Source organism: Echiichthys vipera (assembly GCF_963691815.1).
Source record: "Echiichthys vipera genome assembly, chromosome: 17".
NCBI classification, from domain to species: domain Eukaryota; kingdom Metazoa; phylum Chordata; class Actinopteri; order Perciformes; family Trachinidae; genus Echiichthys; species Echiichthys vipera.
The window spans coordinates 5145218-5160252 of NC_139842.1; the positions used below are offsets into that span (position 1 = coordinate 5145218).

At 42.7% G+C, this 15035-nt stretch overlaps 1 protein-coding gene across 1 annotated transcript; it reads left to right on the forward strand.

Annotated features, from left to right (window-relative positions):
* Positions 1-3447: 3447 nt before the first annotated feature.
* LOC310959683 (NACHT, LRR and PYD domains-containing protein 3-like) lies at positions 3448-14573 on the forward strand. The gene is made up of 10 exons (XM_083931130.1): positions 3448-3525; positions 4866-5151; positions 5241-5327; positions 6908-8765; positions 9724-9897; positions 10084-10260; positions 11651-11824; positions 11935-12108; positions 12224-12270; positions 12572-14573. Exons 2-10 carry the CDS (start codon positions 4872-4874, stop codon positions 13117-13119), a joined length of 3519 nt encoding a protein of 1172 aa, XP_083787256.1. The 5' UTR covers positions 3448-3525; positions 4866-4871; the 3' UTR covers positions 13120-14573.
* Positions 14574-15035: the final 462 nt, after the last annotated feature.

Sequence of the window (15035 nt, forward strand, 5' to 3'; positions counted from 1 at the left end):
GGTGCATCGGAAGGACAGGTGCATCATGGGAACGCCCTTTTTTTTGTTGTTGCAACTAACCGGACGGGAACCGGCGGAGGTGCGGCGCAGCAGGAGCGACACCTCCCCGTTTAACCCTCCTGTTGCCCTCAAATTTGACTAACACCATTTATTCTAGGGGTCAATTTGACCGCAGCAATTTAAACATCTCGAAAATGATCAGAATCAATGTGTGACTCAAGTTTAGTCGGGTACAAAATGAAATATATTACTGATGTTAAATTGCATGGAGGGATTTCTGTGTGTGTGTTTTAAAGTGAGTCTGTTATTTTAAGTGCTATTCTGTGTTATTTGTAATATCTGGAATGAAAGTAACGTCCATTATCAAGGACAGTTGCATGAATTTGACCTTTTATAATATTTGAATTGTAAAATAGAAAATAATAATAATGATTAAATCATCCAGATTATCAAATTGACCCAAAGGAACACCGATGCGACAAGTATATGTACAATGTGAACAATAAAAAGATATATATAATCATGACAATTTTAGTTTTTTTATGAGTTGTCCCCGTAAATTAGGAAAAGTCATAAATATAAAGCAAAAAAACAAAAAAAGATGTCATTATTTAGAGATGTTAAACATTAAATGGGGAGAACAGGAGGGTTAAAGTAAGCAGCCTACAGTAAAAGCATGGATGGATTACACTACGGACATACCGAGCACAGGCCCACGGGGCCCATAAGGTCCCACAAAATGTGACTGATACTGAGAAGAAAAATGCAAAATGATCACAAAGAGATGCCAAATGACACAAGTCTTTTTTTCCCCTTCATCTGTAAATTTGAACAAATATAGGCAAGGCAAGGCAAGGCAGCTTTATTTGTATAGCACTTTTCATACACAGGGCAGACTCAAAGGGCTTCACAGAACAACATGTAATGGATTAAAATGCATCACAGGAAGACAAAGAGAATAAAAACACAGACAATAATAAAAACAGCGCGGACGTTAAAAGTGCAAAGATTTAGCAGAAAGCTAAGGTGAACATAAAAGTGTTCAGTCTAGTTTTAAAAGTGGTCAGAGTGGGTGAAAGTCTCACATCTTCAGGAAGTTTATTCCAGCTGTTTGTTGCATAATGACTGAAAGATGCTTTCCCTTGATTTGAGTTTAACAGATTGGTCTCAGAGGATCTTAGTGATGTAGAAGACTTATGTAGTGGGAGCATATCAGTGATATACTTCGGCCCTAGACCATGAAGTGATTTATATGTGAGCAGGAGGATTTTGAAATCAATTCTCTGACGTACAGGAAGCCGGTGTAATGATTTAAGAATTGGTGTAATGTGCTCATATATATATATATATATAGTACAAACATGGAACAGTATGGCGTCGTACTTGACAGTCAATTCTCCTTTTAACAGACAATACACTTTAAATTATAATGACATGACATAAGAGTACTTTGATACTTAATAAGATACAAAGGCATAGAAAAAAAAATAAACAAGGCAAAAATAAATACATACAAGGAACTTAAATTAAGACCTGGGCTATGTTGTTACAATTCTTTAAAAAAAAAAAGAATCATGTTCCTTATCCGTGGTATAATTACATTTATTATTATTAATAATTTGGACAGACTCGAAATTGTTACTGAATTCATTTTAGAAGGGATGAGCCTGTGAATGTTCTCATTCGTCCAGGTCGTCGTTATCCTCAAAGCAATTTCAGTCAAAAACAACTGGACTTGGTTGTTTGTCTAGGAAGACGTTTCACCTCACATCCAAGAGGCTTCATCAGTTCATGTACGCATCTCACCAGGCTGGGACTGGACCAGGACCAGGACCTCACAAGGCCGATGATGTCACTGACACCCTTTGTGCTCCAAGTGCCCACGCCCGTCGTTAGAGTGACAGTCGTTGGTGGGAAGTTGGTTTGGACTTGGTTAGTGCTCTATTGAGTCTAAACGACCGTTGTTGGGGTCACACGGGCCATGTGTGAACAGTTGTCCTTTGAGGTTAGATTGTTGAATCTCCTGGGAAGGGATGAAAGGGCGGCATTGTAAATTGGAGATAAGTGGTGTCTCAGACCCCCTCCTCTGTTTAGCGATGGTTTCTTCACTTTTACATAGATGGCTTCTTTTACTCCTCTTTCAAACCATCTGTCCTCTCTGTCCAAGATTTGGACATTGCTGTCCAGAAGGGATGAAACGTTTGGCCGAAATTTGGAGAATTTACCTTCATGGATATGATGCGTCCCTTGAAGAACTAGTAAATTGACATTAATCCGCTGTATTGTTTTGTTTTCGTTTTCATAGCAGGTGATGTCTTTTGCTTCCAATTGAATTAAGTGTTTGAACTGAACGCTAAAAAAGCTTTCAACCTTTTTCCAGAACTCCAAAGTTACACCGACACTCCCAGAATAAATGCCGAATAGTTTCATCTTCAATCTTAAAAAAAAATTCACATTTGTTGTCCACATCTGCAAACCTTGAAACAAGTGTATTGGTGGGGGTAAATATTGTGCAAGATTATAAAATGTAATTATTTCAATGTATTGGGGATAAAAAATGTATACGGTAGAAGCATGGAGTGATTTTCCCTTTGCTGTAGAAGCAATTCCTTATATGTTTATTAGAACATTTATGACTTTTAATATTTATTTCATTAACAAAAAGGGACGGGTCTAAATCCTGCAATTCTTGTCTCCCAGAGTGACACTCCATCAGCTGAAGGATTTCACTATAGCATTTATTACTAATATATATTCTTTATGGGTGACAGGAAGAGTTTTATCATTCATTCATCTTCAACCGCTTGTCCCTGTCGGGGTCTCGGGGGACTGGAGCCGATCCCACCTGACATCGGGCGTGAGGCGGGGTCCACCCTGGACGCCAGTCTATCACAGGGCACATAGTGATGGGCACAAACCAGGAAGGTTTTCGTTGCCACCGTACTCTACGGGGGAATTGTTGGGTCTTTGTTTATCATAGAGTGTGGTCTTTACCTACTCTGTAAAGTGTCCTGAGATAACTTCTGTTATGAATTGGCACTATAAATAAAATTGAATTGAATTGAATTGAATTGAAATGGAAGCTACAAATGAAGTAAACACTCTGCAAGTCTGCAAGAACATTTAGACCGAGCCATCCATCTAGTGGACAAAGATTAAAAGTGAACTTACACATTTGTGTTGTTCCCTGAGCTTTGTCTCTCAGGCATCACTTCCTTCCTTCTGCTAGAACGATAACAAATAATGATACATATTATTAAATATATTAGCTGGTTAAGTTCAGGTTTAGACCATGACAGTGTTAGGGTACCTGCCGTTCAGTGTGACCGGCAGGTTCACAAGGGAGAACCTGTAAACAGCATGCAGGGAGATGCTGCACCGGAGGCGTCACACGGGGAATTAACACCTTTTTCGGTTTTGACGACGTGACAGCACAATCATATCAAATGGATACAGACACAGAGGACTGAGGCACAACCTGAGGCTTTCCTCCACAGATGAAGATGAAAAGCTCTTCGTTTTGATGTGAGTAATCCATGTTCAGTTCATAAATCATTGCCATTTCTTATTTATAGTTATATATATAAGGATGATTACAAGACCAGGTGTATATCTGAATATTCATTCGACTTGTAATGTGATTTTAGAGGCCAGAACTGTCAATGAATGAATTTTGCAGTGTGAGTGAGACGTGATAAAATAGCAGAACGAGTCTGTCACTTTAGATCCTTTTGTCTGCAGCGTATTTTGAACTTTGAGCGCACACGGACAATAAATGGGTCCAAAGACGACATTAAAAAAGTCGCTCGACTTCTTAGACGAAGAGGTTTTGTACGTGGACAGAAACATTAACTTTAAGGTGTTGGGAAATATGTCAATGGTTGTGGACAACATGCTTGAATGCACATCAATTGCACTGTGCAAAGAAAAAAACAGACCAGTAATCATTAGTTGTATATACTGTATAGAACACCGGGGCTCAAATATTGAACTGTTCAAGGAATGGATGGAGTCATAAAACAATTTTTTTATCTGTGGAGACTTCAATATTAAATATAAATAAACATCAAATGACTGATGATTTTATTAACACAGTATATAGTATGAGCCTGGACCCAAAAATCCCCAGACCCAGCAGGTTAACTTCCCACTGTCCAGCTCTTATCCGGCTGTTAAGTCTGACGTAACACCCTTTCAAAATAAGATTTCTGGGTCCAAATGCTCCGTTGAAACAAAACAGACACAAAGGTCAAACATGTGAACCATTACATCACCTCTTTCGTCTGTTAAACACCTTTTTAAATGATGAGAAAGAGGTAAAATGACAATTACGTTGTTTTTTAAAAACTCAGATCTGTTCAAACAACGGGGAACATGGCAATGCGGCGTTGTAGAAATAAAAGGCTTGGACCCGGGAATCATATTAGTGGAAGAGTGGGTCGTCCTCCATTCGAGAGATTGGTAGTTCGATCCCTTGCCACCCCCCGAGTGTCCTTGGGCAAGACACTGAACCCCGAATTGCTCCCTGTGCTGCGCAAGGGTGTGTAAGTGTGGTGTGAATGGTTAGAGTAGATGGTCTGTAGAGTCATCAGTGTGAATGGGTGAATGTGGCAAGTAGTGTGAAAGCGCCTTGAGTAGTCAGAAGACTAGAAAGGCTCTCTCATAAAAGTATTTGGTTTGGTTTATTCATGGATATAGAAAGACAAAGAAGGATCCAAGGGATAACGTGAAAGTGAGGAACACTTGGTCCCTGTGCACACAAATAACATCAGTATATGGTCCATATGTTAACGTATCATCAATAATAAGTTATCCAATGCTCTAATACAATCTTGTTGGAGTAAAAACAATCCCTGATTTACCAGGAACCAATGAAGAAGACAGTAACGGAGCTGCTTTTGGAAACACTGGATGATCTGGGACATGAAGAGCTTAAGACCTTCAAGTGGTTCCTACAGCAGTCTGAAATTCTCGAAGGCTTCCCAGCCATTCCAAGGAGCCGTCTGGAGAAGGCCGACACGCTGGATACACTGGACCTGATACTGCAGAACTACAATGAAAAGTCTTTGGAGGTGACCAGGAAGGTATTGACAAAGATCAACAGGAATGATCTGGTGCAGAGTTTGTCCAACATCAGCTCGGGGCCCGAACGTAAGCCACAACACCGACAATGTGACACAGCCCTGGTTTGTATAAAATGAAGATATTTGGACATTCTTGTTTCTTTCTTTGTCTCGCAGAAAATGTGCATGATGTCGGAGGAATTTCAGAGAGCAGTGAAGCATCTTCTGCTTCTCTTGCTCCAAGCAACAGCAGTCTTACTGAAGGTAAGACTCAAGGCGCACTCACACTGTCCTTCCGCACCGGGCCAAAACCGGTTTTTCAGCTAAAGCCTAGTGCGTTTGACCAGTGTGAGTGCAGCCGCTCCGCGCATAACTGCGGAGAGGTGGGCTTTTGTAGAGCGTGTTTGCACATGTGCGAGCACGAGCCCGCGCACGTGTACGGGCACGAGCACGAGCACGATGCCTACGCCGGTTCTGACTTCATTTATGTGCGCCTGTTCGGACATAGAAATTAGAAGGACGGACCATGCGCGGACATTTAACAACAACAACAATGGTGGTGAAAGGTTCACGTTGGTGTGATGCGGAGGTGGAGTGTTTACTGCAGATTTGGTCGGATGAAAATATTCAAAAACAGTCGACAAGACGCACAAAAACTCTGAGGTCTATGGAAAGATTTGTAAACAAAGAGACGCATCGCGATGACGTCAATCAATGCGTGTGACGTGTTACAGCGTGATGACGTATGGACAGCGAGAAGCATTTGCGCGAAGCCCAGGCAGTGTGAGTACAAACGGGCCTGGGGCGCGGGGGGAGAGAGAGGGGGGACAAGTACCCTAAAGCCCGGGGCGCGGTGCGGAAGGACAGTGTGAGTGCGACCTAAGGGTAAGGCAGAGGCGGAGAGTACAGGCAAAAATCCAGTAACCAGAAAAAAAACACAAAGAATTAACGCTGGAACGCTAGACAAACTAAACAAACTGGCACAGAAGGTAAAAGAAAGCCAAGTTCTCATTAAAGTAAAAAAAAAATGTTTTATAAACACCTCTAAATCCCACTAATTACGATGTATCATTCACAAAAGAAATGTAAAATATCAATTTGTGGTTTTAGCTGAAGTTGCTATAACTATTCAGGCTGTCCTAAGTCACTGTAAAAATTACATCTGGGGCAAAGAAGAATATCAGCTGACATAGATAAGTATATAGTGTATAAGAGTGCCAAAATCTGTGCAGGGAGGAGAATTGCGGTGGTGAATAGGTCCCCAAAACACAGGACAGTGATCCGGAAGCACTAAGCCGAACCACAACCTGTTTTCTAATCTTAATCTTAAGGTCAACCAATAGGGGGTGGCACCCACATCCGCCATCTTGGAAGCTAAAAAAAGCTAAGATGAAGGTACTCAGTATGATATGGAAGAAGGGGATTTTGAAGAGCTGATGGTTGAATCAAATGTTCGGGGCTACCTTTACAAGCCGCAATTTAGCGACAAGCTGATGGGGGAATGGGAGGCGACTACTGAGGCTGCTACAGCTGAGGCAGAAGACATGCCGTTGCTGAAGAGGAAGAGGTGTATTATGGGAATTGTTGTTTTCAATCCACAAGCGCCATAAGGTCACTTCCTCCCTTTTCTCAGCCAAGAAGGCAACAAATTAGAAATTTACGTTACATTTTGACTACATATATGACCCACTTTCAATACAGATCAATATTTCCTCCGGTGAAGTTTTCCTTTAACTATGCATTTCATGTCCCTTATTACCACTCTCCCTCACCCAAATGACATAATCTGTTTGTGGACATACAGATTGATACTGTTTTACTGCATGTTCATTTGTTCTGCATAGATCTACTGGTGCCAGAACCTGACCCTCCAGAACTCCTTGCACTAAACCGGCACACACTCCAATCACACCTCCAGAACAGGTTTATGTGTGCACAAGAAGGTTGGACAGAAAGGATGGATAAAAAACACCTAGATGACATCTACATAGAGCTCTACATCACATATGGGAGCAGTGTACACATCAACAGGCAGCATGAGGTCAGGCAGGTTGAGATGGCATCGAGGAAACCAGTAGGATCAGAGCAACCAATCCACCACAGTGATATCTTCACACACCCCTCTGGAAAAAGCACACCTGTAAGAACTGTGCTGACCAGTGGGATTGCAGGAATTGGCAAAACGTTCCTTGTACACAAATTCATCTTGGACTGGGCTGAAGGGAGAGCCAATAAGAATGTGCATCTTACATTCCCATTCACCTTCCGCCAGCTGAATTTACTGAAGGGCAGAAGGTTTAGTTTGGCAGAGCTCATTCACAAATGTATCAGGGAAACCAAAGACATCAGGGGGGAGGATCTTAATGACATCTTCACAAAACTAGAGGCTTCAGGAAACACCAACTATGACAAGAGTGAATTCAAACTTCTGTTTGTGCTTGATGGGCTGGACGAAAGCCGCCTTCAGCTTGACTTTACAACCAACAAAAACCCTGATATTGATGTGACACAGGCAATTAGTATAGAAGTCCTTCTGACTAGCCTCATCAAGGGAGAAGTGCTGCCTTCTGCTCGTCTCTGGATAACCACAAGACCAGCAGCGGCCAATCAGATCCCTCTTGACTTTGTTGACATCACGACAGAGGTGAGAGGGTTCACTGACCCCCAGAAGGAGGAGTACTTCAGGAAGAGATTTAGAGGTGAGGAGCTGGGTGGCAGGATCTTCTCCCACGTCAAGACATCACGAAGCCTCCACATCATGTGCCACATCCCAGTCTTCTGCTGGATCACCGCCACAGTTCTGGAGGACTTGTTGAAATCCAATGAGAAAGGTGAGCTGCCGAAGACCCTCACTGAGTTGTACACAGAATTCTTGATGTTTCAAATCAGGCAGACGACAGAGAAGTATGGCACAGAGAAGAGCATTCAGTACATTCAGTCACTTGCAAAACTTGCTTTTCACCAACTGGAAAAGGGGAACCTGATCTTCTATGAAAAGGATCTCAAAGAGATTGGCATTGATGTCAACAAAGCCTCAGTGTACTCAGGAGTGTTCACACAGATCTTTAAAAAGGAGCGCCGCTGGAGGAAGGACCAGGATGAGGATAAGATGTTCAGCTTTGTCCATCTGAGTATTCAGGAGTTCTTGGCTGCTGTTTATGTGGTGCAGTCACTCATTAACAAAAACAAAAATGTAATGGTGCAACATCAACTGAAGCAGATGCTTTTCAGTAAACCGTCTATAGGTGAGGTGCAAAGAATGGCTATTGCCAAGGCCCTAATGAGTCCAGACGGACACCTGGACTTGTTCCTCCGCTTCCTTCTGGGTCTCTCCCTAGAGACCAGTCAGGATAGCCTACAAGGCCTGCTGAAACAGACAATAAGTACTTCAGAGGCCAATCAGAAAACGGTGCAGTACATCAAGGAAAAGATCCGGGAGAATCCATCTCCAGAGAGGTGCATCAACCTGTTCCACTGTCTCAATGAACTGAATGACCGTTCCCTAGTGGAGGAGATCCAGCAGTACCTGAGTTCAGGAAGTCTCTCCACACACCAGCTGTCTCCTGCTCAGTGGTCAGCTCTGATCTTCATCTTGCTGTCATCAGGAAAAGACCTGGATGTGTTTGACCTCAGGGAATACTCTGCCTCAGAGGAAGGTCTCCTGAAGCTGCTGCCAGTGGTCAAGAACACTAATGTATTCTTGTAGGTGTATAGACAACTGTGTATATATATATACATTTATAAAATAATGACTATTTAGGCCTGTAAAGTCTAAATTAATTCATATTTGGGCTTTTTTTGACATTTTGACTTGGAGAAACTCTTACCTTTCTTGCATGTGTCAGAGGACTCAGCTCTTCCCTTCAAAGTCTCACCCTCTTCCCCTTGCTTGACCTCTGACTCTCCCTCCTACCCTGACACATGCGTTGAGAGATAAATATTGCGTTCAAGTGCCAAGGGAAGTCCGAAGTTTCGGTTCTCCTAGACAAAGTGCACTGAATGCCTGCCAAAGGCGAACGTTCTACTATCGAATTGGGGGAAATCAACCTACCCCGAATTCACTAGTAGGAGGTTCACTTTGACAGGCATTCCAGTGCGGTCCAAACTTTTAAATTCCAATTCCCATCACATTTGAACACAGCATGAGCAGTGCAAGTGAAACTGAGTGACGGATGACAGGCTGGAAGCTCGGCAAATAATTTTATTCGGACTGAATAAAATGATTGCGTCAGACTTTTATTAGAAGTATATGATAATTGAATGTTGACTGGTTTTAAGACCTGGTGGATTTCTTCTACATTTTAGTGAGCCATATGCTCATTAGGAGCATTTTAAGATTACAAAAGAAAAGTGTAAAAATGCAAGAAAGGTAAGAATTGCTTTAAGGGATAATGTAGAACGTACCCTGACAGGGTGATGCAGAGGGTCTATTCGAAGAGGGATCTTAAATCAACCTGTTAATAAGCAGTTATTGCAGACCAATATCCACATTATTGTTTTTATCTAAGGTGCTAGAAAAAGTAATTCTACACCATGTAATCTCTTTTTTTTTTAACAGTTTTCAGTCAGGTTAAAGAGCTCACCACATGCCAAAACGTCTGTAGTGAAACAGGTTTGTTGTGGTCTGTTGCTAACATATTTATCACTAATTCTCCTTTAGCCTGAGTGGCTGTAACTTGTCAGAGAGAAGCTGCGAAGCTCTGGCTTCAGTTCTCAGTTCCCAGTCCTCCAGTCTGAGAGAGCTGGACCTGAGAAACAACGACCTGCAGGATTCAGGAGTGAATCTGCTTTCTGTTGGACTGGAGAGTCCACACTGTAGACTGGAAACTCTCGGGTCAGCGCACCTCAATTTCATAACCATTTGTAATTCTCTTTTACATGTTTTATGAGTGTGCTCTGCTTTAGTCTCTTTTCAGACCATAAGCCCTTACTATGGCAAAAGATATAATATGTGTGCTTACCCAAAGGAGGTTCGAAGGTAAGCTTATTGTGACCCGTTTTGTTTCTGATTCCTATTCAGGCTGAGTGGCTGTAAACTGTCCTGGAGGAGCTGTGAAACTCTGGCCTCAGCTCTCTGTTCCCAGTCCATCAGACTGAGAGAACTGGACCTGAGTAACAACAACTTGCAGGATTCAGGCGTGAATCTGCTCTCCAGTGGACTGATGATGAGTCCATGCTGTAAACTGGAAACACTCAGGTTAACGTCCATCCATCCAGTTCATTTGCAGTTTGCAATTGTTAAAATATGTTATAAGGCAAGAGGACAGAGGAAGGATGTAGAAGAGCTGGTTAAAATGTGATGAAGTGAGAATTCATGAACAAACACACAAACACACACGTTGATGTGTGACTTACATGAACAGGCTTGTTCATGTTTTCAGTGAGACAGCAGTTTTGTAACTAGATTTTGTCAGACGCATTTATATCAATGAGGGTAGGCTCAATAGCAGAAACATCTCTGTGTATAATGCAATACAGTTCAACAATTGTTTAAATGTAATTTAAATGCTGGCTGTCTAGAAACGGCACATAGCCAGTACTATGTTGGCTGTTGAAAAAGGGGGCAAGGCGTCTTGTATCAATGGGCTATGTCGTTCTCCAGTCTACAGGGCACCAGTGTGTGTCCTCACAACACCAGCCCTCAGACATCACTCATCCACGGCCAAGGCATATATTCTTGCTTTGGCAATGTACTAAAAAATGCGAAACTAACATTTTAGTTTGTATTTCTTACACAAAAAGTGTAGTGACAGTTTGGCTCAAAGCCAATTTGTTGAGTAACACTAGCATGCAAAACTGGAATCTGCCAAACTCATGTTTCATTTGTTCTGGCAGGTAATACACTCTGCGACTAGTCTGGTGTTGCCAGGCTAGCAGAATGCCACATACAACCCACATGCATTATTTGAACAAAAGCTGGCTTGCTCTGCATCACGCATATAAGACCCACATGGGCGCCAGTAGCTCAGTCCATAGGTGACTTGGCTGGGAACCGGAGGGTCGCTGGTTAGAGTCCCTGTGTGGACCATGAATGGAGCGTGAACTGGTGGATGGAGAGGTGCCAGTTCATCTCCTGGGCACTGCCGAGGTGCTGTTGAGCAAGGCACCGAACACCCAACTGCTCGGGGCGCCGGTCACTGGCAGCCCCCTCGCTCTAACATCTCTCCTTAATTGCATGTATATAGGTGTGTGTGTGTGTGTGTGTGTGTATTTCGGGCCTGTGTGTGTGTAAAATGAAAAAAATAGAGTGAAAGTTGAATTTCCCCATTGCGGGACGAATAAAGGAATTCTTCTTCTTCTTCTTCTTCTTCTTCTTCTTCATACATGCATAGGAGTCACCAACATATGCAACACTTACTATAAAACCTGCATGCTGTGTATTGGCCATATCTGGCCCAGATGCTGTTAACAGAACACTCTGCTGTAACTGAACCATGACTAGAGGTGCCTCGGATTTGGACCACATGGGTATGCTTTCTGGCATAGAACTGAGTGTCCAGGACATGACAATACCAGTGAAACTGAATCATTTCGATTAATAATTAGTTTCAAATTTGTCTTTTTTTTCCATTTCATTCATTCTGCAGGTTGAATGTGTGTAACCTGTCAGAGAGAAGCTGTGAAGCTTTGTCATCAGTTCTCAGTTCCCAGTCCTCAAGTGTGAAAGAGCTGGACCTGAGTAACAACGACCTGCAGGATTCAGGGGTGAAGCTCCTCTCTGAGGGACTGGAGAGTCCACACTGTAGACTGAAAACCCTCAGGTCAGTTATCCTCACTTTGATTATGGAGCAGCAGTTAGAGTTTGTTTTTCTTTAAAGCTATACGACGATGTAAGACTGTGGCCCTCTCTCGTCTGTATGTGTGTGTGCAGGTTGTCAGGCTGCCAGGTCACAGAGGAAGGATGTGCTTCTCTGGCCTCAGCTCTGAGATCCAACCCTACCCATCTGAGAGAGCTGGACCTGAGCTACAATCATCCAGGAGACACAGGGGTTAAGCTTCTGACGGCTGGACTTCAGAATCCACAGTGGAGACTGAACACTCTCAGGTATACTGTAGCTTTGAGCACTTTAACAGTCACACTGTGAGCTCTGAAGTATTGTATAGTACTGATACTACTTGTGAAAAAGAAACTGCAACAGTCTGCTTGTTTATTTCTCCAGTGTGGACCATATTGGAAGGTGCTGGTTGAAATCGGGTCTGAAGAAGTGTAAGTGTGTATTCCGTTTGACTCAAAAGTAAAAGAAATGACAGAATCTTTTCATAATAAGTCTATTCTGTAACGGACAGGAGAACCTACCTGCCTACCTACCCGATACTTTGGTTGAAAAGAAAATAAGAATTGAACTAATGAAACCAGAGCAGTAAACTGAGCTGAACACTGTTATCCTGCTCACTAAACCCGGAGTATCTCATTATCCCTGTTTTCTCGTGCCCACCACGTCAGCTGCAGAGCTTCACTGGTGTGGTGGAAAAAAAAATCAGGCTCTGTTTCTTGTTCTCTCCCTCAGATGCCTGCGAAGTCACCCTGGACCCAAACACAGCCAACAGACATCTCTCTTTGTCCGAGGGCAACCGAACGGTGACACTGGTGAGAGAGAAGCAGTTGCATCCTTATCACCCGGAGAGGTTCCACCACTGGAAGCAGCTGCTGTGTACAAACGGCCTGACTGGCCGCTGTTACTGGGAGGTGGAGAGGAAAGGGTGGGTGACTGCAGGAGTGACTTACAGAGGAATCGGGAGGAGAGGACAAGGTTCCGAGTGCTGCATCGGGCTCAGTCGCACGTCTTGGAGCGTGTGCTGCTCTCGGGATCGTTACTCTGCCTTCAACAATAACAGAATGACGGCCATACGCACGCCCACCTCTGTGTCAGACAGACTGGCAGTGTATCTGGACTGGCCTGCGGGCACTCTGTCCTTCTACAGAGTCTCCTCTGACTCACTGATCCACCTCCACACCTTCCACACCACATTCACAGAACCCCTGTATCCTGCGTTTGGGTTTGAGTATCTGATTAGGTTTGACTCCACAGTGTCTCTGTGTCAGGCGAAGGAGTGACAGTTGCCTCCTGGAGACAAACACCACTGCTAAAACAAGATCACACACGCAGAGAACTTCTATCTGTGTATTTTCATGGCCCAATACAAACCTCAGTGTCAGTGTCTTAAAGTGTAATTCTTGCGCAAAATCATCCCATGGTCTTTTTCGGCACTTACATACATCAAATAAGCCATCGAGACAGTTTTTTCGTGTATAAACTATTATCGGAGATATCCCGGAGAGTCGCTAACAGTCGCTAACGCGGCTAACACTGATTAGCCCGGGGCAGTACGGTGAAGGCATTAAAACGTCTTTTCTAACCACTAATACTGCTCAAAATAACACCAAACCTCTGCAGCAGCATGAGAAGAGTCCCTACACAGAAAACAAAGCACCAATGGGCTCCTACCTTTGGGATTGACTTTGGTAATCCACTTGAATGGACTTTACTATGAGAGGAGCTGGTACTGGGGCCAGTTGGTAAGTCTTTCAAAAACACTCTTTTATTAAACTCCGGGTTCAATAGCTACGTTGTTGGTGCTTTGTTTTATGTGTAGGGACTCTTCTCATGCTGCTGCAGAGGTTTGGTGTTATTTGGAGCAGTATTAGTGGTTAAAAAAGACGTTTTAATGCCTTCACCGTGCTGCCCCGAGCTAATCAGTGTTAGCCACATCCGGCTGTTAGCGACTATCTGGGATCTCTCCGTTAATAGTTTATATACAGTCTCCATGGCTTATTTGATGTACGTAAATGCCAAAAAAGACCATGGGATGATTTTACGCCGGTATTACACTTGTACTCGACCTCTATTTCACTCACTTCCTTCTACAGTTCTGTAGTGGAAAGAATACTCACTGCCTGTATTACCCTGTGGTGTGGTAACTTCCCCGCTGCGGTGTGGTAATTTCCCTGCTGCAGACACTAACTTCTGCATTCAGTTTTTATGCACCACATATCTGGAAACAAACGTCCAGAAAACTGCAGGTCTGCTGCAACTCTCAGTCCTTTTAAGACTGAAGACTTTTCTGTTTGCCGCTGCCTTTCAGTAAATCATTGATTTAATAATTCTTACTGCTCGTACTGCACTTTAACTTCTATTACATGTAATTGACAGGTGAAATTCACTTATCTTTTATTTGAAGTCGTTATACATGTGATTTGAATCTAATTTTATACGCCTTTCTTTCCAATGCTTTCAAATGTTCTGTTAAGCACCTTGTTGGAGAATTGTTGAACCATGCCGTGTGTCATTTCTCAGAACTCAAGGGCACATCTTCAAATGGTATTTTTTTATTTTTGAGTACAAAAATCCAAATCTTATTTGTTATAATGTATGACAAAGGAGAGCATAAAGCATTAAACCAGCAAATGTTTGGCTGTTTCCCTTTAAAATGTACTAAATTTAGTTGCCAATTCATGTTATTCATCTTCTTTTGATTTGGAAACATGGAACAATCTCCGCTCAGTGGACAGTCTGCAACTGGTTGTTCCAAAAGTAGGAACAGAGTTGGGAAAGAAGAGCATTTAGGTTTCTTGGAACAATCTCCAAACTGAACTTCATCTTTAAAACCTTGACTGATTTGAAAGATCTGGTGAAAACTCTGGAGTCCGGGCTCTCTGTATGCAAGTTTGTTTTTATTTGGCTTATTATTTGTTGTCTGATTTTTATACTCTGACTGTATTGCAGCTGTCTTGACCTGGTCTCCTTTGTAAACGAGATCTGTGATCTCAATTGAACTCACCTGGTTAAAGAAAGGCTAAATACATTTAAAAAAAGGTTGTCAATCGACTAATGGTTGCAGTTCTAGTCTAATCAAGTGTTAGTGAAATCACTCATTGTGCATTTAGACGACAACTCCTTTAGCAAAAGTAAACTCATCATTTCATCTTGTTTCCTGCTTCAGCTTTTAAAAGCTAATACGACTACAATAAAC